At 38.0% G+C, this 25,298-nt stretch overlaps 1 protein-coding gene and 1 long non-coding RNA gene across 5 annotated transcripts; one reads left to right on the top strand and one right to left on the bottom strand.

Annotated features, from left to right (window-relative positions):
* The first annotated feature begins 205 nt into the window (after positions 1–205).
* LOC131300138 (uncharacterized) lies at positions 206–25,090 on the top strand. Of its 4 annotated transcripts, XM_058325861.1 has the most exons (7): positions 206–367; positions 5,496–5,587; positions 9,399–9,499; positions 11,722–12,860; positions 16,148–16,268; positions 23,132–23,191; positions 23,448–25,090. In XM_058325861.1, exons 4-7 carry the CDS (start codon positions 11,818–11,820, stop codon positions 24,639–24,641), a joined length of 2,418 nt encoding a protein of 805 aa, XP_058181844.1. In that variant the 5' UTR covers positions 206–367; positions 5,496–5,587; positions 9,399–9,499; positions 11,722–11,817; the 3' UTR covers positions 24,642–25,090. The 4 variants fall into 4 exon arrangements, with proteins under 4 accessions (XP_058181844.1, XP_058181830.1, XP_058181837.1 ...); XM_058325847.1 differs by lacking the exon at positions 9,399–9,499; XM_058325854.1 differs by lacking the exon at positions 9,399–9,499 and having other exon boundaries at positions 11,707–12,860.
* LOC131300174 (uncharacterized) lies at positions 5,511–6,596 on the bottom strand. The gene is made up of 2 exons (XR_009190880.1): positions 6,397–6,596; positions 5,511–6,000 (listed from the first exon to the last, which is right to left on the bottom strand). It is a non-coding gene; the product is annotated as an uncharacterized LOC131300174 (long non-coding RNA).
* Positions 25,091–25,298: the final 208 nt, after the last annotated feature.

Here is a 25,298-nt window from a genome sequence, read left to right as displayed (position 1 = left end):
GCTAAACCATACCCAAACCGATGCCCATTCGGTTATCCAAGGCTTCACCCATACCCATACCCACGGAGAATTTTTCGGTTATTACGGTTCAAATACCCATCGGTTCGGCTCACTTTGCCATCCCTACCCGAATTTATTAATAGCCGGCCTTGGTTGGACTCGGAAATTAGGAAAAGAATAGTGTAAACCCAAACAGATCCTAACTTTTGACAAAACGTGGATTGGCCAATCTAAAACAGCCCAGCAGGCCCACAAGTTTCTGACTATACCTCTTCAGCCAGCCCTGGTTTCTTATTGAATCGAGAGAGAGAGAGAGAGAGAGAGAGAGAGGAATCGGAACTCCAGGATCGAGAATCTATGGAATGAGGTTTGTTTCAGTCCGATTGTAGTTTACATCTCTCGTGCTTATCCACGAACACCTATAAATACATATATGTAGAACAGCTATACCTATATACTAGTACTTCCATTGTTGTTTCTTTCGTAACTTAAATTACGCGGAGTTCTAGATCGATTAGTATTGCGTATCTTTTGCTTTCGATTTCTTAGGTATCTGGTTGAAAAAGGGTAATGTTTTGTGTTATTGGGATGGTCTTGCTTCAAGAGTTTATATATATATATATATATATATATATATATATATGTGTGTGTGTGTGTGTGTGTGTGTGTGTGTGTGTGTGTAGGTAGATGGACATATGAATCTAGTTGTTTATGGAGAGTTCAACTAAAAAAAAAACCCTAAAAAATGTGGAGTGAAAATTGGCAGGAGAAAGGAATTATTTCGTTCCGTATTTTTTCGTTATTTGGTAATTTAAGTTCTTATTCAAGAAACCCGAAGCCAATTCAGCATTACAAAAGACCTTGTCCAGCCACATTACATGGATGTTCCGCAAACAAAGGGAAACCATATCTCCCAAAAACCAGAACTTTCTAGGGTACTGAGGCATACCCCAGAACAACCGTTACAACAGAGATTTAAAACAAGCAACGATTTCTGCTACTGAAGTCACTTTTGAATTCTGGTTGACGCACTACAAGCTATACAATTGGCTCTTCTCTTGTGTATCTTTCATGTTTTCGCATGAGCTAATTAATCCCTTATTAGCTTGCTCACTGTAGTCTGACCAGTTCTGCATTCTGCTACTTAACCTTTCAAGATTCTTCCATTTATTTGTAACTACAACTGGTAGATAGTAGCTGCAGCAGCAAACTTAATCGCAGCAATCCCAAATCTGTTCCCCCTCGGATTTTGTATCATCTGATTTAACTCACTAAACCAGGGAGCCTTGCTCCTAATACTATGGTTTATATTAAGAAATGCTGCAACTGATGTTTCATGAGTAAGGACCATTAAAAAATAGTGACCATGTGTTTCCACAGCTTGGTTACGGAGGACACATGTTTTTTTCAATCATTGTTCTCCAGTTTAGAAGCCTATCCTCGGTAGCAATTGTACCTACATTCTTGATCCATACAACAGCCGACAAGGAACCTTTTGTCTAACCCTTCTTATTCCATTCCAGGTTGTTTTTACAGAGAAAACTCCGTGAAAAACTGGGGTTCACACCACTTTATCTTCTTTTTTCTGTTAACCGGATGTCCAAGCTAGCTTGTGCGGATCTCGACTATTTTTGGGGCCCTGAAGTTAATGACTGGGCAAACCCTCCAGTGGCCCCAAGGTTCTCCATGGGATTCGAACATGCGTCCTCATGAAGGACAAGCACTTATTGCTTTCTCATGTCCACTTGGCCAAACGCCAAATCCCTTGGGGTCACCACTTAGTCTTCTTTATCAATGAAAGGGACAAAAGAATGAGGAGTTTATCTATAATTTGCCTGCTTCACCTGTTTCTCCGCCGTAGCCACCTCCAATGTCTATTGTTCAATGAAGAAGACACGTTAACTTGCAAAGAACTGCGTTGGACTCTAACTACCCCTTCCCCAAAGATTTGAACCAGGTGACATTGGATGCCAATTTGACAATTGTCGATCGGTAGGAAAGTACTATGTTCATTACCTACTGTAGTTGTGATAAAAGGTTGAGCCAATTTCCTGATCTTCAAAAGTTTTTTCTGTCAATGAGAATCTTGAGGTAGTGGCATGTGCCTCATATTCTTCTGCTTAATAAAGAAATTTAAGAAAGTATGGAATTCATTTTACCCTAGTGTGTCTCTCGTCTACTAATAGCCCATGAGTATCTGATTATCGAGGCTTTATTTGAGATATTTAGGGACTTAAAGCCTAGTCATCCTTCATAGTTGGTAGCACACACTTGATTCTGCTAAATCTCAACACAAGATTGCTTAACTGCCACCCCAGTCCACGAAAAAGCTGTAAGAATGCTTTCTATCTATATCTTTCAAGATCTCATGAGCGAGGCTGTCAAATTGTGAATCAAAATGGCCGTTTCTATTGGATCTTTTGAACGCGTAAGCCCATCTCGTGGATTGTAAAAAGTTCGGTCAGGATACGAATAATATATACATATGTTTACATATACGCATATAAAGATTAAAGATTCATTGTAAAAATGAAAGCTGCCTTTAGACAGTAAAAAGTGTATCCTTAACAATGTTATTAGCCTATTTGGTAAGAAACTCGCTTATGTGGCAACATATATTGGTTGGTCTGAGGCTCTAAAGCCTACCCTGATCGATGATTTACAGGATACAAGAATTAAAGGGATCAATTTTTCAAAATTCGGTTTCATGTAGGATATTATACTCAATAATATTCACAACTACTTGTGTAGTTATAGCGTGGCAATTAAAATTATAACATTATAAATATGTTGAGCCCGTCTATTGACTCATTACATGATAAACTATGAAAATTTCATCAAAGTAGTATTAGATAATTCATGAAAACATGGTATCTTAGGCTTGAACATATCTAGAATAATTGTTTAATGTTTGAGAAAAATGAGAAAAAGAAGGTTGGCAAATTGGTCCAAATAACAATAAATATTATAGTCAACAAATGATTAACAAATTTTACACTCAAATATATGTTTTTTGAACTTAAACACTATATGAAGTAATCTTCTCCACACACACTCTCACATAAAAACTGAAGGTAAAAGTAGTTTCATCTTTGCTGAATGCAACAATTGCATGAATTGGCGTGAATCAAACCGCGGATCGTACGGTTCGTCACCTATTCTGTCTAAATCTTGATTCACCTATGGATTCTTATCATTTTGCATCGATCATGAATTGAATTGCGAATCAAATCATGTATTGTGCAATTATGAAAACTATGCTTTTGCGGGAAAACAAATAGAGAGCACCAATAGACCTGCATACTCCAAAGAACAGACAGAACTAGTTGTGCTCCTCTTCCCCCTGAAGGCAACAATTTGTCTGTCCAAGTCTTGACTCTCAACATGACTCTCTTTGTATACAATCAACATGGTGAGCCTAGCAGAAATCAGGTGCACACTAAGATACTTTACTGGGAGGTGACCAATAGGAATGGGTTGAATAGGGTATAATGTGGTCTGAAGGTCCGTCCCCACGCTAGAAAAGGAAATAGAGCTCTTTTGCATATTGGATTGTGGTCCTGAAAACTGATACAACTCATCCAGAGCTTCCTTGACAAAAGTCAGAGAAACAGCATCAGCCCCACAAGCAACAAAAAGGAACACACCTCTTGTAGCCTCCGTTAGCATAAGGAACAAGTGGGGGGAGGGGGTGGGTACTGTGAATACCAAGCAGTAGAAGCACAAGTCCCTCTAGTTTAACATTAATAACTACTGAATACCAAGCAGTAGAGGCACCAGTTCTGACCCAAACTACGAACTGAGGAGGACATCCCATTATGTAAATTGCTTCCCAGAATAGTAGAAAGCGTTCTGTTGGGATCCTCACCGCTAGGAAATGATATTTATCGAGTGAGTAATCCCAACAAACTTGGTTCCGCACAATCTCTTGCATAAGGAGAATGTTGTTAGCTAGAGATCTGCCTTTAACGAAGACTGACTGAGATTTAAGGATAACATAAGGTAAGATAGGCGATGGTCTATTAGCTGAGATCTTGGTCTGAGATTTGTAAACCACAATGAATCATGCAATTGGGCTATAATCCTTCATAGATGAAGGTCATCCAGTTTTTGGGGTCAAAGTGTGAGCTGTGGCATTCTAATCCTGTTGAAGTAACCCAGTAATGATAAAAAATAAAAATAAAAAATAATTGAACAGCACTGTATTAGATCCCACAACACCTCAGTTCTTCCCACAAAAAGCTGCATCACACTCATCTGGTCCTAGGGACTCATCCCTTTTGATGGGAAACAAAGCATACCTCATCTCTATATGAAACTTGTCTAATCAAACTCCGCTTCGTCTCTGGTGGAACTCTAACTTGCAACTTATCTTTCATAGGTCTAATTTCATCCTTTTTGCAAGAAAATCTGGTGTCCGTAACAGTTTTGAACTTTTGACAAACTCATAATTACTTTCTTGATAGCTGCACAATCCTCTGTCCTTGATCATTGTTGCAGAAAGAATTTTGTTTCTAAGTCTGTTTTTTTTGTTTTTATCGGCATTTATTTCTAAGTCTGTTGCATGCTACGTTCCTATGAGAACAACTAGGATCTGGGCCTTGCTCAAATCCATCTGCTTAAACAACTGCTCCTTCTCCAGATTCTAAATTGCAGAACTAAAAGGACCTGAGAATAATTTTCTTGGAATTTAATCAAGGCTTCTTTGTCTTCAACAGCCTCTTCTGGTAATATCAGTATAACAATCTTGACAAAGACTTCCAGTGAAAATTTCCTCAAGTTCAGACACACCATGAGCATTGGATGACAATATAACCTTTAGACCAAGTTTGTGGAAGAATATCAGAGCACGCATGGGATCAGTCATCCTAATTTTAACAAATTTGAAGGGTCTTCTATTTCTTCTCAGCAGAGTTAGGCAATATAGTTACGATAATGGGACTTTGACCAGAGATCCGGGAACAGCAAAATAAGCCTCTGATTCAGGGAAACAATCTTGCCAACCCTGATTAACCGTAGCCTGTCTAGCTTACTCTTCTTATCACCCTTACCTCCACCCTTATTAGTCCAAGTGAACCACTCCTGGTTGGCAGTCAAGTCTTCCATTTCAATAGGTTTGTTTGGTATTTTGTTCTTTGGGTTTTAGATAGTTCCTATTATAAGTAAATAAACATTGTTAAATGAGAATCTGGGGTGGGATTTGTGATCCTATATGAAGGTATTGAAGAATTTCCCATTTTCTACTTAATGTGAAAGCAGCCAAGTTTCTTGCTCAATATGTATTTGCTTACATGGAATCAGGTTATTCAGTGGCAAATCATCTGTTTAATATCGTTCGCGTACAGACTCGAATGTTGCTGAAAATTGCACGACCTTGGCTTATAGTTTTCCATTCCCATCTGCACTATACACAGGCCCACTTCTTTGGCAACCACATATTTTCCTACTGTCTTATGTCAAGTTCTCTTTTGATGATAATTTTGTTTCTCCCACAGTTCTTTTGGTTGTGGGGAGTTGCTCTAAATCTTCGAGTCAGCGAAACTGTCAGGAAATCCTTGATACCTACAAGAATTAACAACGGTCTAAGGTATTCTTCCTCAGCAACATAGTGTTTTTTCTTTTTTTGCATGAGCTCGACAATCATTTGGGGTCCTTTGTGGTTTTCAAAATACATAAAGCTGTATTTTCAATTCTATTTTAATCTTACTTGGTTCCCTTTGATAGAGAGCTGTTTAACTTTGAGTAGAATGTTGGACAGTAGAAATCTCATCCACTTTGATTGAGGAATAACAAAGCGTCTTTAATAACTCCAAGGGAAAAAAGGAAAAAAGAAGTTCCTTCAAATCATCACTTGTAAAATGTTTACTAAGTTGTGGATATTATTATTGAAGGTTTCTAAACCAAACTATTTGAGTTCAACCAAGATTCCAAGCAAGTACTGTACCAGTAATGATTCCATTTCCGTCTACGTAAAAAATAACTCAAAAGTCTCAAACTGTACTGGCCGATGCAATAGAGGGCTGCTACACACAGATGAAAGCGCGCAGATTGTGCACATTTTTTTGTGGGGCCCACCACGGGTCTCATACAAACGATCCGAGCCGCTCAGTAAATATACAACACTTTTTCAAGGGTTCTCGTGAAAAATCAGCTCAATCCAATACCTATAGGTTCTTGATCCAATCAACAAACTTTTTATTGAGATTTTTGGATAATGAAAAGTTAAATGATTCGATCGACCATCTATAGATATCGGATTGAGCTAATTATTTGAAGAGACACTTGAAAAAGTATTTTACATTTACTGAACGGTTTGAATCATTTGTGCGGACTCGTGGTGGATCCCACAAAAAAAAAACTGTGCACAATTTGTGCAAAAAGTGTGTGTGGATAGACTTTCTGGATGCAATATGGGTTTCATATCCTTTCTTTTAATATCTGTGTCAATTCTGTAGGCCTCTATCTTTGCTGTTGTCAAACACCATTTTTAATTGTACTCGATATGTTTTGTTTCTTGGACATTATTGACGTATCATTTTCTATATTGTCACATAGGTGTACCGTGTACATTCAATAGCTTTCAATTCTTCGTGACCTTTTTAATGTTTGGTTGTTTACATTGAAAAGAATATACAAATCCTTTTGGGTGGAGAAATTTAGCAATGGCTGACATACATGTAACACACACATAGATGTATATGTATATCAGCTGCTTATGTATTTGCACCAAGATGCGAAACCAGTTGCTATAGATAGGTACAAATAATAATTGAATAATACTTTTAGGTATTTTTGTCGTTTTGTAATTTTAATGAATGAATGAGTTCTTCTGATGGATCAATGGGTCCTCCTTAAATTATTTGGATGGAACCCAAATGAGAAACTCTATCTCCCGTATGAGCTTAAACATTATTTTGATTTTGTTTCAACTTTCAATTGGAGGACAACAAATTTGAAGTTTCATGATGATTTCATCACTTCAAACAATCAAAGTATGATGATGTATGTGACACACTTATAATACATAATAGAAGAATATCTTTTTGTGCAACACACCAGTACAAAATCTGAATTCTGAAGCGGTAAGAGTTACTATGTGCAAGAGTTACCGGTGAGCTTAAAAGTTACCTATGCAAGAGTTACCCATGCTATCTTAATGTTGTAACAAAGACTTTTTGCTAAATTTTCGTTCCATTCAAATTGGGTGACACAAAGGTGAGTTTTGTAAATGTAAAATTTGGGATTAGGAATATTGCTTGAAACGTGTGGAAGTATGGGGCGGGAGAGATTTGGTCTTTGACATTTTCCTTTTTAACAAACCTGGGGGGGGGGGGGGGGGGGGGGGTGCGGGGGGTGGGGGTTTGGGATAGAGATATTCTTTTTGTATAATTTTTGATTGCATGACTACAACTTAAGCAAAAAAAGTTGTTGAACGGTTACACAGGTGGTTCGCTTTTGTATCCTCGGACATTTCAAAAAGCCCGTTCTGCTTTACAATATTGATGTTCAGGCATGTTATATAATTTTGTATCTACAGAGAAGAAGAGATTAAGGATGACCATTGCAGTGTGCATACTTAGTGGGTGAAAGGCTCCATGCATCTAGAATGCCCACTGATGACCATCACACGATAACACATTTGACTCATTATGTAATGTTAAGCAGACTCTATTGTTGAATGGGAAAGAGCTGAAGAAGAAAGAATTAGGGGTTACTTGTGTCCTAATAGTGTGCAACAGATTGGCTAAACCGCTAAAGCCTAAATGGGAAAAATGGGAGAATTTGATGACCAAAGTTTATCCATAGTAGTTAAAATGAATGAGAGTACATGATACCACAGTTTACCGTATTATTCTCCCAAAGGTTTTGTTTACAAAGAAAATTGTCATGGGCCGTTCGAAGTGCTAAAATTGGATTGGTCCAAGAGCAACCTTCGTTCCTTACAAATGTGGACTTGTATCTCAAAATGAAAGACAAAAATTGGTTATTTACTGTGACAGAGACAGTGTGGTTCTATTTTTTTACTTTGCATCCTATATTTCCATACTGAATGGATCGTAACAATTTGGCCCAGCTAAAACTTGTAAGCAATCAATCTCAACGTGAACTTTCCTGCAAAATAGCCAATCTGGAAGATAGAGAACGACTTATCTTTACTACCTTCATTATGCAAAGCTCCAAACTTCTTTTCTCTCATAATTGTTATTTAGTCTGTGAAACTAAAATGGATTGCATCGTTCTTCTTCGTGAGGGAAAGTAAAAGAGGTATACCCAAAAAAGAGAGAGATGCGACAAAACAAAATACCAAAGTAGTATAGATCACATATTCTGCAAGGGAAGAATGTAATATTATGCTACGTTATGCACCTACATACTCATAGGCTCGGGGATCTTTTGAGGCATTCCATAAGGTCATAATGCAGTTAAAAAGATATAGGAACAACTTGAGCTCACCTTTTTCTATTGTTAAAGCATCCAACTCAAAACCAATTTGCGATGAGTAGAGGGGCTGCTTAGACTCATATACTTTGGAGGTAATAACTAACCACCGTGAGATAAGCTCAACCACTCGCCTGCATTTAAAACCCTTGACCCGCTCTTGAAGAGGTAAACTAATGATTAATAAAATAGGGACCATAACGAAATAATATGCACTTGAGGTACAAAAAATGGGGCTATCTATCAAGAGTCTTGTCCAAATTTTTTTGAAGGCCTAACTCTAATATCATGTCAAAGCATCCAACTCAAAATCAATTGGCAATGAGTGGAAAGACCGGCCAGGTTCATGCAAGTTTTGGAGAGTTATAATGAGCCAATGCAGGACAAGCTCTAACATCTACATATTTTAAAACTTAAATTCATCAGTCTTTTGGATGTATTCCTTAAGACTCAAGTAAATAGTGTGGAGCTTACCAATTTAACATTGATGCCAGTCAACTTGTAAGGGTTTACTATGGCCCTAGCACAGATCAAAAGCTCATATTGCTTCAGGATACCATACCATGTCCAGGATATGATACAACAAAAAGGATTTTGACGACGCTGAAGATTGTGTAGTAGGGTTGTTAAATAGTAGGTTGTTGAAGTTTGAACTTAATCTTAAATGAAACTGAAATGCCTAAACTATTAAAACAACATATATAGAGTAGCAAATTTGGTCAGTGTTCAATCACAGGGGTTTACAACTACTATGGCTTGCTCTATAGGACTAACCAGACAGGAGATTTTTGACTAGTAAATGTTTGCGAAAAGTATGATGCTTGAAAGTTTGATGCTATGCTGATATGGAAAACAGAGAGTTTGGGAATGAACAGATGGCTGCTCAGTCTTCCCACGTACCTAATCATTGATGCATTTGAAAGTTGCCTCAAAGCTGTATTCATTTTTTCCTGGAACAGAAAACCCATTGCCAACATCAGGGAGGAAAAAAACGAACAAAGTAAAAGAGCTGGAATCTTAATTGGAAAAGTGCTTCCTTCTTGTGGATTTAATTTCTTAGGTGAATACTTTTTGCAGGAAAGAAATGCTTTTAGGAGTCAGTTATGAGAAATAATGGTTCTCTTGTTGAGTATTTGTCATGGATACGTTTTCATATCTGCAATTCCCAGTCCTGTATAAGCTTAACTTGTCTGTTTCCAAGGGGACAAAGGAGAAATTAGAAAAGAACATATGAACAATTCATGAAGTCAATTAAGGAAAACCACCACATTTTTGTCATCAAAGCAAGAAAAGTTAATGATTATGCCATGTTCAATGAATGATGTTTTTGCATGGGGAATTTTACAAACTTCTTAGGCACACCATCACTGTACTATAATTGGATAATAGATTAACTGAAGAAATCAGATGGTCAGCAAGAGTCTGGTGTAATTTTTCTTTTCAATGTTAGGATGTACTATGGTTTGTTTATGTGATTTTCGCTAATGGTAATGAGATTTTAGCTGTACAAGGTTTATTCACTAGCAAGTAGCAAACAATTCTAGAAGGGGAAAATTAAATATCACTAAAATTGTTGGCCGGAACCAGAGAAGACAATGAAATTTAAAGAATTCGAAGCAAAGCAAGCCTGTCTGATGTTGATGGTACAACATATCGCTTTCGCTCTGCTATTCGCTTCCAATGATCCTTGCGTGATCGTAGGATTGAAATGGTTGCATCCTCAACAAGGGGTGCAGAGAACTTAATGTGTTTTTGTCATGTTTGTGGATGGGGATCGAAGATATGCAAATGCCCAAATGGAGATTTGCGATGGAAATTGATTTTAGCACTCCAAAAATTGATGGAGGGGCTCCAAAACGACGTCGTTTTGTGTATCAATACAATTCAGTTTTGGAGCCCCTCCATCAATTTTTGGAGTGCCAAAATCACAATCCATTGGCGATATGCAATTGCCTGAATGGATATTGGAGAGGTGTGACCTCCCGAACGGACATTGGCAATGTGTGAGCATCTGAATGCAGATCAGTCAGCCCTATGCCTTAGTATATTTTGATTAGGCTCGGGGAATGTATTTTGGCTCATCATGGCTTTGTGTTGCCTCACAAGGCTGTCCCATAGCACTGATTGTCCTTATGGATTGAAGTGATGTTGAGGTGATGTGATACATAATGGAGATGGACATATGTACCTGCGGGGATTTTTGTTACTAAAACAAAGGACACAGCGGAAGGAAAAGGTTGGGGGACTGACTTGCGTTTGTTTTAGCGGACTTATGTGGCTGATTATGAGGTTGTGAATACTTCCACTGTTGCACCTGAGAAAGGAATAGTTTGCTGGGATATAGATGGAGAGGAAATTAGAGAATCCAGTGTTAGAGTGGTAGGAGTAGAAGTAACACCAGTTATTTTTCTTGATTAAAGATTCAAAGGGTCTGGATTTGGGATCACTGTATAGTTAATGGGACAATTGGTTGATGGAAAAATGTGATTTGCCAACCAAAACAGGAATTCGAGCCATATTTTTGAAACCCGAGCTAAATAATCTTCTGCCGGTCTACCATGTATGGAGTCCTTCATTTCTAAGTAGAAATAACAGAAGCGTCAGCTCCTTCATGAGGTCTAAGTTATTTTCGTGAGTAGAACACTGTTACTATTGGTGTTAGGATGGCATCAAACTATGGAATGGCTTTGTTCTCCATGCATTTCCTTTCTTTCTGCTTGAACGCCCTCCCCTCCTTTTGGGTTTGTCCCTAAAGATTATATTATTCACAGATTAAAATTAGAAAAACGTATTAGGTTTACGTTACTAGGTAAATTTTAATGGGTCCCCAAACCACTGCTCATAGGAATGTCAGGTGAGGATAAGGCCAAACTATTAGAATGCCAATTCTCATTTGGCCTATTCCCCGCCACTCTTAAATCTACATTTTGCATACATTTCATACACCTTTTGCACTTGCGCTGAGGCTACTAATAACATATTAGGGGGTTGTTAGAGTGCAACTATTAACTTAATCATAATCATATACCCTAGGTGCTCTACAAATCTTCATTACGTCAAGTAACCTTTCTCTCATTTATTGTCATGACAAAAAGTATTTTTGTAACTCCAACTCATGGTTTGTTAAATTCTTTTATAGGTTTGGTATGGTCAAATCTTTTGTTTGCTTGCCGTTGATTGGTGTTGATATTCTGTTTAAGGATTGCTGATTAGAAGAGAATAGATATTATTATTAGAGGTTTGGGGTCATCTATTGAACAAAAGCAGTGTGTTTGCTTGTAGGTGCTGAAGCTTGGAAGGTTCTTATTTCGGAGATATGTGCACGAGAAACTAGTGAATGTGATGTTATGCCTTCTGTAAAGGATTCTGGAGAATCATATGGAGAACAGGATAAATCGACCTCCCTCCGGAAATTTTGATGTTGATTTTTTCAGTGGATCATCAAGGAAAAGGAAATCAACAGCCCTAAATCAACCGGGTGCCATTTCTGACTCAAATTTGCAATACTACACTCAGCAGGAGTCAAACCTGCAAAATAGTAATTTTCATTCAGGTGCACATGTAGAAGACAAAACTCGTGGTTTGTGTTTTAACCAAGCCAAGTCAATTGAACTAACATCTTGGGGGCATCAATTTGAAAAAGATCAATTAGATCAATTTCCTACTCAGACTGTCCTTCCGGGTTCTCATCTGAGTCTCCATGGAAATAGAACCGTGAATGTATTCAACACTTCTTCTCAAGTGTGTCCTCAGCCTCTAGATTACAAAGGATCATTTGACTTGCTCAATATGCAAGCGTCTGTTGGCATTTCTTGGCCAACCCAAGTGGTCCCGAGTGAAGCTTATCAATCTTTGCCCTTTTTGAAATCTGATGGTGCACATACAAGAAGAAATCAGGCAGCTTCTAGTTTTGAGGAGATAGACAATAAGTGTGGTGTTTCTTTCGAATTCAGACAATGCAGTGGCTTTTCAAATAAGGGAGGCATTAATGATTTCCCATCTGTACAAGCAGCCTCTTTGGGATCTTCCCTTCAATTAGAACAAATTCAAAATCCTATATTTTCACAGAATGTAGTACAACTCAGCAGTAGGGGGACTTCAGGTGTTACTTTAGGAAGAATTTCTGCAAATGGAGAACAAGTTCAGGGGGAGGGTTTTGTCAAAATAAAGGAGACTGAAAAAGCATCAGATATGAAGAATTTGATGCAACCCTTGCCAGAGTCATCACCCAAAAATTCTTGTCCCCCTAGCACGATGGAGAGTGGTCAAAAGACAGACCAGACTCGTGGTTCTCCTGTATCAGATGAAAAGAGTAAATTGCAGTTTGGAAAACCAGCTTCTACAGTTGCTGAAAAGCTCTGGGATGGGTCTGTTCAACTGAGTTCTACCGTGGTCGTGTCTGCAGTTGCTTTCTTTAAAAGGTTTACTCAATTACTTCTATTTCATTTTCCACCTAATACTTTATTGATCACATTCTTATTTGTGTATATGGATTGATATGATTTGAATACAATGATTCTAAAAGGTCAACTTCCCATTACAAATGTTATTATTACTCTTGGTTGATATGGAAGATAAAGAAACCTGTACCAAACCAGTACCAATTAGTGACAGACGGAATTAGAATAAGAGTGCAATACGTATTATGTTAGGTTGCAGTGGGTGTGAGGATGCCTCTGTGACCTTTTGGAATGCTTTGATTGGAAGAGCATATTGTCTAGGATACTGCACCAATATAATAAGTATTACCTTGAATTTGTTTGCAATGAAAGCCTGCTAGTGCTGGTTGCTTTCATAATCATGTACGCATGGATCAAAATATCAATCTGGGCTCTTTTTATCCTCTTCTACTAGATATGCAGCGATTTGTGTATGATGACGCTTCTTATTTCTATAACTCGTAGTCACAAGTATTTTGATAGTTTTTCCTCTGGTATAAAAAATCTCTAAGGCTCTAGCAGAAGTTCAATTTCTCTTGACCTTTTGGTTGTTGAATCCAGGAAATGTCGGAAGGAAAGGCTTAATCTCCTTGCTTTATCCAATGCATGCAAAATAAGCTTAACTCAACAGAGCCTCATAACGTTGATTTTTGCTTTTCCCCCTCTCTTCATGATAGAGTTTCATGTCCTGGCACATTAATTTGATGAGGCTACACGTCTCTATCAATTTGTTCTGTAAGGGGATGATTAACACTGATCCCAAACCTACTTAATGTTATGAAAGATACTAAAGTTTTACTTGCAACCTAATGCATATTATTGTATTTGGGCAACAACCCGATTGGAAGTAAATTAATAATCAAAAATCCTTTTTCTTCTCATGTCTTGCAAACAAATATTTTTATTGCATGATTCCGTTGTTTTTCTCGTTTGGTTTTGAGCCTGAAAATAATAGGAGTGGGTAGTTAAACGTATCCTCAGAGGCATGAACAAACTTTCTTACCAGGGGAAAAAGGTACTGATGGGAGGACCAACAGCATCACCTCAGCTTAAATACAGATAAAGGAATGCTGCAGTAGTGATTCAATGGGCTCTGAAAATCTTCAGACACAGCATCTCCAAACATCACATCACCGATTTGCTTATCAGTCTATAAATGAGCGAACTGTTGAGACAAATATCAAGGAGCAGAACAAGTACCATGAACCTCATCCATGAGAATTTTTTAATCCCATTCTATATCAACAAAAATCTCGCGCTTTACACACGTCAGAATGCCACAAAGAAGCACTCAACTTCTGCAAATATGTTAGCACCGCATCCAAATTGACAAGAGAGCAAATTTCAATCTACCACCACCTCCAGTGTTACTAGGATTACCCCTAGGACACCTATCACAATTGGATTGTACTAATCAGTTGGATGTGTAATCCAGCTGACCAGGAGCTTGAAAAGAAATGACATGATTAAACTGTCGAGAATAGGAGATTCTACTGACAAATGGAAGTTATTGTAGATGATACATGTAACATTGATCTTGTGATTGTCAAATTTACCTCTGTTTCTTCCCTGCCATATGTCCCAAAGGATTATAGGGCTAATCTGATAGAGTAATTTCATAGCATCAAATTCTACATCATGCAGCCATCAGCTAGAAAGCCTGGAATGACGACTGAGAACCTGATCTGAAACACCAATTAGGAACTAAAATAGGTTAGGCAGAGGACGCTATCTCCCTGTTGAAAAATAACTGCTTGAACGGGTTCCGAATCACAAGAAGTTAGGCAACAAACACATTTTGAGGCCAAAGGTATGCTTGTTGGATGTTATCATCAACATACAGGAAATTGAACAAAAGGCTCCACGCGCAGAAATTTTAGTGGGAAGGGATGAATGTGATATTACTTGAAAAAACTAAACCCTTGCAGGAGATTCCCACAGGTATTACCACACTGAAATAAGCGAGAAACCACCTAAGGAGGGAGGGTAACTTCCACACCAGCAAATCAGTTCACCCACACCTTCCAAGTATAGTGGCTGAAATCTTATCACACTGATTAAGGGGATGATATTGTTAAAGAAGGCATAAAAACCAGCACCTGTTATGATCTACCAACTTCTTGGACGCAAGCTGAGATTGGAAGGGTACTAATGGCAATTCAAATATGCGCAACTAAACTTGACAGAGCCTACTTTCGTGTATGATTAGCTTTCTTCTTTCGATTAAGTGTCAGGATGGAGTAAAGTACAACACATGTGGCCTATGGATGGCCCATTCTTATCCAAAAAGTGGATCAAAAACCTATCTGAAACTGATATTTAGCTGGTCTGTTAGTAGGTCCAGATATGTCTCGTACATTACCAGCTGAGAAGCACCGATACAAACACAGGACATGTGCATGAGACGGACACATGGACATGTTATTTCTCCTAAATTTAGGACACATACATGTTAGGGACGGTTCAATTATGATGAATATTCATTTTATAAATGTAACCTAAGAATTCATGTAAAAGTGGAAAACATTATTTCTATTGCATTAATTAAAAAAAATAGTGTTGCCTTTTTTGATGATACCAATCCATTGTCACTATGCAAGTATTCAAACCAAATATCTAGGGAAATTTTGACTCTGGACCAACTTCCGAAATTGCATTTTAACCTCTTAACATGTTTCTAGCGTGTCCCCAATGTGTCTAACTAAAAAGATATAGCAAAAGATAGGTGGGAAATTTATGTGCATCCAACATGTCTTCAGAGAGTGTCTTATGTACAATAGAAGAGTATTATGTAGACCAATAACCCCAACTTCTTGTTGCTTGTTGTCTACTGGTGGACCCTATATTGTTTAGTTTCTTGGTTTTACTTAGAATTCCCCCTTTTCCGGCTTGAATCCTTTTCCTAGTTTGTCGTAGTTGAAAGGAAATGTTTTTGCCTTCAGAACATGTGTATGATCATATCCCAAGTACCACCTAAGGTTACCTCTGGATAGTTATTCATGTGATGGAAGATATTATTTAATTCTTGTATGGCCGTTTTTGCTCAGGTTTCTTGTTCTTGTAACTTTATTTGAATGATGCACATAAATGGCCATTCAGCTTGTTGGACACCCAGTTCAATGATCATCTAGAAGGGTCTTGTAGAATATAGTTGCAAATATCAGCCCACCATTTTCTGGAATAAATAGCTGTGGCTAACAATCTATGTTATGTCGTCTATAAGTTTGAATATTCATATGGTAACCTTTTCAGTTGTGACTTCTGTGTAGTGGTGAGAAGTTGCTTGATATCAACTGGTCTGAATCTGTAGAAGTTAAAGGCAAAGTAAGATTAGATGCTTTCGAAAAATATATTCAAGATCTTCCTCGCTCACGCAATAGGGGATTGATGGTAAGATACTGTTTATTTTTTGTGATTTTTGCACATAAGCTGCTTGAATTATAAATGCTTGATTTCATATGTCTGAGCATCTCCATCATGCAACCAATAATTTTAGGGGGGAAAAGGAATTACTTTCCGGCAATGGAAGCAATGGTCTTACAATTAAAATTGGTCTTACAGAGGGTAGTATTTGGCTGCAGGAAGCAATGGAATTAATAAATTGTGGTCTATCAGTAATGAAAGAGGAAATTGAATTCTACACTCCCTTTTTTGACATTTACACTCCTTTTTTTGGATTTTAGTGTTGAAAGTGCATGTAATTTTTTTGCTAGAAGACAAAAAAAGGAATGTAGATGTCAAAAAAGGGCGTGGAGAATTCAATTTCCAAAGAGGAAGATCTCCATATAGTGATGATTATTTTCTGTTTCCATGAGCGTCTGAACTCCATAGAATGACCATCTAAGTTCAGTTGTCTTGCATTTAAACTGGTCATGATTTAAGATGCCATTTCAGAGGTGGCATGAACTCTATAGAATGACCATCTAAGTTTAGTTGTCTTGCATTTAAACTGGTCACGATTTAAGATGCCATTTCGGAAATGGGTGCCATCTTAATACATACAGAAAAAAGAAAGAAAGCTATTCAAAAGTATTCTGTAACTTGTGGGGAAGCTAATGATATATCAGTTATAAAAGTCTTTCAAGAGACAGCAGCTGCAGTGATGATGCTTATTATAGTACTCTGGACACCAATTAATCCCCTTGCTGGAGATCAGTTTCTGTCATTACCTAGAATTAAGTTTAGCCTAAAACGTGTGATCAGGCCTTTGACTAAACATAATCAAGATGTGTTATAATATGTTGCCTGGGATTTAGTGGTTAAGGGAGTTACTTGAAAACTTGATACAATCACCAATTAAATGTATTCTGATAATTCTCTATCTTCTCAATGACAGGTTCTTCTGCAGCCTCAAAATCTGGCTCAGCCAGTATCCAGTATTTCGTACTTACTCATTCCATTTTCATTTTATATAAGGCACCCAAAAGAGTGCAATCTTTAGAAACGCTAGGAAGATAGGAACTTAAGACAGGTCATCAATAAAAGTAAAATTCCCATTGAAAAGAGGAAAGATTCCCAGAACCTCCCTCTGAACCAAAAATCAGAAGGTGGGATAAACTATTTCTCTCCCTCCACACATACACCATCCTTACATTTTCCACCCTCTTTACAACACTCACCGGCCAACTGATGTAAGACATGTGGTGAGCACTCTCCTGCTAGTATCAAGCCCAAAACCAATATGATGTATCAGAGAAGTAGGATTTTTAGCTGATTTTAGTTTTGGGAGCTGAAAAAGAGCATACGCTATTAGATTTAGTGTTTATACAGAGAAATTAAACTGTGAGGTTGTAAATGACTGGAAAGGATTTTTGGGGCCTGTTCAGGGGTTGTTCTGGGTGCCACGGGCAATACCTGCCAACCCGTAACCTCGCTAGTTTTCTGGTATTTTGCAAATGAGCGTTAAATGTTGAAGGAAAGGGGGGTGATGCTTGTGATATGGGATTTCTAAGGGTTCAAGAGGTTTAAGTTAGGCACCTCTTAAACTAACTGGGTTTAACCTGATCTGGTTATAGCGTTTAGAGGCTTTAAGATGCAGAAACTTGCTGTAGAAGTGAAGAAGAAGAAGCTGTTGTTGCTTAGTGTTGAGAATATAAATAATGAAGTTGCCTCTCTCTCTAATAGCTTAAGCTTTTAGATGAGTTGGTAGTGAACAATCTAATATGGTATCAGCGCAGGCAATAGATCATGTGTTCTAACCTCATAGTCTACCTAATGATTAAAATTTACACGTGTTTAGCCCGCTTATGGACTAGAGCCTAGATATACGTGAGGGAGCGTGTTGAGAATATAAATAATAAAGTTGTGTCTCTCCTAACAACTTAAGCTTTTGGATGAGTTGGTGATGAACAATCTAATACTAGATTTAGGAAGCACAACCATATTCACTATTATATGAAAGGAAGTTGAAATCATTCAAAGAAGAAGTTCAGATATGACACGGGACAAGTACAAGACATGACATGGAAACCACATCAACATCAAATTTTCAAAAAATAGGGCACGGAATGGCTGGGACACATCAACAATGAACAAATTTTATATCTATTCATGGAAACAGTATTCTCTTAGATTTTTATGTAACAATTATCTTCACTATGATTTAAAATGAAGTTGATATCATTCACTATTATTGAGTGGGTTTCACCCCCATTGACTGGAATATTGGGCTAGGCTTGCCTCCTCCTTCAGGCTGCAGCTTCTGCGGTAACCACTTCACATACTTGAAATGTTCTGTGAACAAAATGGCTTAATATCGTAGTCAAGAAATATGTTTCATAAGCAATTTACAGTATTAAGATTTAGAGTTTTTAAAAAAAAAAAAAAAACTTGTCCAATGATTTTATGTGTGTCTAAGTGATGGGAACATGTGTCCAGTGTCCAAAATGCATGCAGTTCTATACAATAACAAGTTCATAGCACACTTTTAGTCAAGTGTCCAGGAGTGTCCGAGGAGTGTCGCTATCCGATCGGGATACCAGATACACCACCTTCTCGAAAGGGTCGATTCTTAGCTCCTAGAAGCATCAGACTTCGAAACTAGCGCTTCATTCCATCACAAAATCAAAAGAGCTTGAAAAGCTTCACAAATTCTCGGAAACATGTTCTCCAACGAATTGAAGGCATCTATTAATCTATACCTACTAGGACTTCGATTCTTAGATCGGGGAGTGGAATTGTCAGACTTTTTATATTTTATGCATGAGTCCATGACCAAATAAGATTCATAAATATCCATTACAACCCATGGCGAGACTCCAGAAGCCCTTGCCAAAATAATTGCAAAACTACCATCAAAATTGGTTATGATTCTTATGAATCTTATGATAAATACCAATGATCTCGAACAACCTCACAATGAAGAAGAAGCTGATCCATAAGCTCCTTGACCTTCCTTTGCTTGCAATACAGATGCTATCTGCTTTTCCTGTTATTGGAAAAGGTAAACCTCTGGTGTGCTTTTATCTACTTAAAATCACAGATTTACCGTTTAATATATTCTTTGACCTATGAACTTACATGTAGCCTTCTTTTCCATATTGGTTATGCTGTCATTCACTGGGGCATAACTCACTGCAAAAGTAGTTGGTTCGAAGTTAATGAGTTTGTTCAGTTTAGAGCCAGAGAATGAGCCGTAATAAGTTAATAACACAAAAATGCTGATTTTTTAGTTAAACAGTTGAGGAAGCTTCATCGATCCTTTTGACTCTTATTGAAATTAATGTTCTTTTCAGTGAAGGACATTACTTGTCCCCTCATCCTTCACCTCACGGGAAGGATTATCATCTAAGACAAGGAAAATATAAACCATCATAAGTCCAGAACTTTTGCTCCGCATCATTAGTATTAGGTAAAATGATGTAGGTGTAAATATTGTAACAAAAAGCACCACACGAATGCAACCTAATATGCATGTATTCTTCTGAATGATGCACAAGAATCCATGTCATCAACCTTAACATAGTTTTTTCGTGGAAGAAAGAGAACATCATTGTGTGTAGATAAGACAAAGATACAACAGAGTTTAGGGTTAAGAGGCACATGACCACAAATTGACAAAAGAGAAGCAGAAATACACCACAAAAACCATACAAACTGAAGATACAAAGACAATGACTGAATACCTAGAAAGTATCATTAGGACGAACCTCCAGAACACAGCACATAAAAAGACCTTTTGAATTCACTAGCAAAAAGTAGCACAAAGCACAGCCAAAAAGGGGGGAAATGATAGAAATGTGAAGTTTATCTTTGTGAACCCCAACATAATCGTGTATATCATGGTGGTTTTATCTGCAAGTTTTTCCACTATGAGCCAGTCGTATACAGTTCTAGTTAACTTGTATATGTGGCTATTGTTTAGAAATGGCTAAATATATAAGACTGATTGTTAAGAAAATCAATATGGAAGTGGACACGTGACAAACCATGTTTTGCATTTTGCGTATGTACTATCAAAAATCAGAGCAACGAGAAACTAAATTTCTTTTATTTGGAATATCTAATGCAAGGTCTCTTTCTCAAATTTATCTAATGCACTTCTCTTCCTCTCAGATTGAGATACTCAAGTTTTTCTGATGAAGGAAAAAATTTCTCTAATGTATTGACTCTTACATGTCATAGTTTATAACGTGGCATTTTACACTGCGTAAGAGATTTTCTGGGGGGGAAAATGTCTATTTTGAAGGACCTCAGGCAATACCTCAATTTGTAGCTGTAAGCAGTGATATTTTTCTCCAATTCAAAGTAGATTCTTTGGTGTTCTGCTCGAACTTTTCAGACACGTACTTTTATCTAATAGGGGTAAATCCTATGAAAACGTTAGTTTTTTTTTTTTTTTTTGTGGGGGGGGGGGTGGTGTGGCAATTGGGAGGAACCAACTGTTGTTTCCAGGAGTGCCAGTAGAAAACAAAAGGAAGCAACTTAATCAATTGAATTCTGACCAGGAATGCATAAATTGCCAAGGGCACAACAATGACATTAAATGTTAGTAACTTGTTCTCCCAATTAGAGTGATTTCAACTGTTCTCTTTCTCCTAGGTTTCCTGGAATCCTTCTGTGCAGGTACTTTTGATCATTTGAATAAGGTGGGAATAGAGTAAATAAAACCATAGACTGATACTGTCTTGTGTTAAAATGAGTGTCCTAGAAATATGCACGAGGGATGTATGGTGATCATTGACAATGAAAGAAAATGAAAATATGTTGGATAGATATTTGAAAGTGGATTAACTGCAAAAGATTCATGATTATGAAGTTGCTGAAGGAAGAAGGGAAAACTGTTAAACATGATGAATATGCTAATTGTTTGGTTTCTGGTAAATGATTTGTGTTTCATACAAAAGAACATGCTTCTTGTTTAAGGGTCATACCCCAGGTGAACAAACAAGATGAACAACATCTACCCAATAAGACAATTGAAGGCCATCCAACACTTCTTACCAACCTACAGATTCCATATCATACTGCAAGCATAGACCACTAATTGCAAAGAAACCCCAATTAGCATAGAGCACCATACTGAGTTCAACTAATACCACTCAGCTACATTTGATGAGAATACGAGAGAGGAAGGCATGAAATACAACACGGCATCACAATCAAGTGGAGATCACCCAACACATCCCCCTTGTGGCTTTCTGGCTTGAATAAATGTGGGGTGTATCATATACACACTCATCGTTGAATCTTTCTGGAAAATAGGTTAGCAATAGAGTGTTTGTGCCAATAGTGATGTTATGTAAATCATGAATTACCCAGAGGCTGTTAATAGGGGATTGATTTGGAGATTGAGGTCATTATAGAGGAGATGGAAGCATAGGGAACAGCCGAGCGTGCTCTTGGGAGAGGTTTAAGTTCTCCTGGACCGTGATGAGTCATGTTGCTATTGTCTGTACTTTATAACTTCATCTCCTTGTCAAACACTTGATATTTTAATGCTTCTGCTGCAAAATAATAGGTTTGGGTGTCTATGCCTTAGCTGGTATTATTAATTCCATGTGAAGTTATCAACAACATGGTCTGAGTTGCTAATTATAATAGTGGGAGAGATTATAGATAAGCTTCAAAAATAGGAGATCTGAGTATAAGCATCATATCAGAGTAGATTTGAATGAGTTAAATTCAGAGCAGTTTTCAGAACCATACTGTGGTCCTCATGTCACTGTATAGTTGTTAATTGCATACTTGTGAATTGTGATGTAGATCAACATACGTAAGTTGCATGTAGTCTCATCTGAAATTATTTCTGTTTGAATTTAAAGAGTTGCAAGATAAGTTGAAGTTATTTTGTGACTTTGAGCAGGTCCTGTTTGAACTTATTGTGCTACCAAGTTGACTTAGTTTTACCCTGTTTGCTTCCAAATTGGATTTGTTCAAATAGGTGAACTTAGCCTGAGTTAGGTGGATTCTACCCCTCTTTGGTAGGTTATAAACTGATTTCATCTAAAAACTTTAATGTGGAAAGATAAATGTGTGGACAATGGAATGAACAAGCTTGAAAGAGAAAACTCGAATTGTTTGTGGGCTCTAGTGAATGCCTGCGTCAAAATTCACCCTTCCCTCGTACCAATTTAACAACTTCCCTTCTGAATGATCATTTATCGTAAGGTTGACGTGATTGAGAGTAGGTTACCTGGGGAATGTTTATCGGCAGGTGTTTCCAAAAATGGAAGGTGAAATTCAGGATTCACTAGGGTTAAAGGTACTGGCATACTGGGTAGTGTAAATGTCCTTTTGTTACTGCCTACTGGGACACTTAGGTAATTTGGATCTAGAGAAGCTTTAATTACAACACAATGACTGTGTTGGCTGAGTTTTTTCCATGCAAAAGTGCAGATAGTGATTTCAACTTCCAATTTTGGCTAATAATAGTAGAAACCTTTATTTGTCTGACGTGTTACAGGTATTCTCTTCGTGAAAATTCTGATTCTATGGCAAGACATTTTATGGCCCTGGTTTATTTGGATATCAAAAAAGAAAATGGAAATAAAGAGCAAACCACCAATAATAACGAAAAAAATGGTCCATTATCTATGCACAGGAGTTTTATGAACAACCATGTTGTTGGCTAGGCAATAGTTTACGAGCTTAGATGTTAATCATAGACTGATACTGCTAACGTATTTTGATGCTAGATGAGGGTGATGATATGCAGGACTTTCTTTGTTTTGAAAATGCAATTAGCTGAAAACTAATATCATGCACTTTCTTTTTTCATGGTGAAATGCTAATAGTAAACTATTTGTTCTTAGGTAATCTCGCTCTGCTGGAAGGAAGGATCTTCTGAAACTGGTCTCGCTGGCATGAAAGAGGTTGGTGTAGTTTATTTCAAGCTCAGCACTAATTGAATCTTCATTCTCCTCATAAATAGTGGATGTGCAAAAAGTGTATTGGTACCTGTGAAAAATGGGTATGAGATCCAGGAATGTATGTCAATATCCGTGAAATGGAAATCAAAAATTATTAAATGAACTTTTCGGCATCCATCAATGAGCAGAGGTTAGCAGGACTATAGATAAATTTATCTGGTAACAGGAGTGGATTCTTTGTTGTCATTCACATTTTCAGATTGCCAAAGGATACAAGAAAGCGGAGAAAGTAGGCCGAGCACCGATCTCACCGGGTATCGATCTTTACATCTGTCCTCGCAGCGATGCCATAATCACAATCCTTGCTAAATATGGTTTCTTCAAGGGCATGGCAGCTGTTGAAGACAAACCAGACTCAATGATCGGTTGTGTGGTCTGGCGGAAAAACCAAACCTCTTCGAATTCAGTTGATAAGAAGCCGGAGAGTCAGAGCAATCCTCTGTCAGAGAAGCCTCTGAACTCCCCTTCTGTATCTCCATTGCCACAGGCAGCAGAAACGGGAAAAAAGTTGCCTGTTATGCAACCAGCTCTAGAGAGTGCAGAAAGAAGTGTTTCTGAAAGCAAAAAGCAGACTGAAACCAATAATTCTGTGGCAGTTCCAGAGCAACCTAAAACAAGTTTGGAGCTTCAAAAACCTGTCATACCTTTCTCATTGGGTAAACTAAAAGAAGCCACGACTTTTGTAGATGACGATGATCTTCCTGAATTTGACTTCAGAACTGCATGCGGGATTTCCCAAACCAACATGACGAAGCCTCCAGTGTCTGTTTTGTTGGACAAGAGACTTCCTGCCGAAGGTATTAGGAATACAGATAGGTCGGTGTTGCCAGGAACGCCTAATTTACCGGCTATACCAATTTCCGGACAAAGATCGGATCGTTCAAAGCTTCCCTCAACTGCCAATGAAGGAAAGCGATCATTGAAGTTAATAGGTGACCACGGACCCCAGATACCGGTTTTGCCCAATATGGGGGAAATTTCTAGTGTCCAAAACAAAGTTACAACTACTCCTGGTAGTACTACCGTATTTCCCCATCCTAAGAATATTTTTGATGATGATGATGACATGCCCGAATGGTGCCCCCCAGAGAGATCTTTGGCAGAAACAACCAGTCGACCAACTACTTTTCCATCTGAGCTTCGAAACCCATCATTTCAAAATTTAGTTCGAGGCCCTCCACGGCCTGTACCCTTTTCTCCACCCCAAAGTGCTATTCGTCCTCCATTTTTATCCCAAGGTTTCCCTCCTGAGGCACCACAACCTAGGCCTCTCAAAAGGGGCCAGAATTCTTCAATGGGACCCGACTCTGACTCGATTTTGGGGCCAGCACCCAGCTTTGACACCAAAGTTCCATTCTATCCGGCTGAGAAAAGAGGAAGGAGGCGTCGTTAGTTGAGACCACAAAGAATTTGTTAACCAAAAGGACCAAAAGCTTCCAACTCTGTGGCATATGTGAAATACCTGACATATGATGATTCTGCTTCCCGGTGACTTTTTAGAATCGCGCTCAACCAATGTTCAACTTGCACATATCTGGGCTTAATTGCAGTTTCAATATGCTTTGGCAGTCTATAAGCGCTCTAAATCTTGTGTATTGGTTGGTGATGTACTGATGCTGCCATTTACTGTTGTAGGTTAACTTTCCAAAGTACCTAATTTTTTTTTTTTACCTGTTGTATGTTAAACTAGTGCTTTAGTCATCTTTGAAACTTTTTATGTATAAAGTGCCTGCTGCTGTCACCAGGCAATGGAATTTCTGCAACATGAAACAATTGTGGAGATATAGTTTGGTAGATACATGAGAGGCTAAAGTGTTCCAATATATCGTTCTCTTCGTTTTCTGCTCTGAACGTTTATTCTGAATCTCATCGCTTATCTTACTAAGGGAATGTACGGATTTTTTAGAAGAGAGGAGCCTAGCGGTCCCGACTCGTGTAACCAATCATCTTTCTTAGTAGGTAGTTAATTAGAGCCTGATTCTGGACTGCGTGATCTTTCATCAATCCAGATTCCAGAATGCTCATCTTATATGCTGACTGTGTGATCCTT

Source organism: Rhododendron vialii, chromosome 1a (genome assembly GCF_030253575.1).
Source record: "Rhododendron vialii isolate Sample 1 chromosome 1a, ASM3025357v1".
Taxonomy (NCBI): Eukaryota; Viridiplantae; Streptophyta; class Magnoliopsida; order Ericales; family Ericaceae; genus Rhododendron; species Rhododendron vialii.
The sequence above is the reverse complement of the archived record's forward strand: the minus strand, read 5'-3'. Positions and strand labels throughout refer to the sequence as shown.

Bases quoted from the DNA above. Each gene is read 5' to 3' on its own strand.
- LOC131300138 (XM_058325847.1), top strand. From the start codon at position 11,818: ATGGAGAACAGGATAAATCGACCTCCCTCCGGAAATTTTGATGTTGAT. The intron at 16,269-23,131 runs GTAAGATACTGT...ATTTGTTCTTAG, and splicing joins CACGCAATAGGGGATTGATG to GTAATCTCGCTCTGCTGGAA. The intron at 23,192-23,447 runs GTTGGTGTAGTT...TCACATTTTCAG, and splicing joins GTCTCGCTGGCATGAAAGAG to ATTGCCAAAGGATACAAGAA.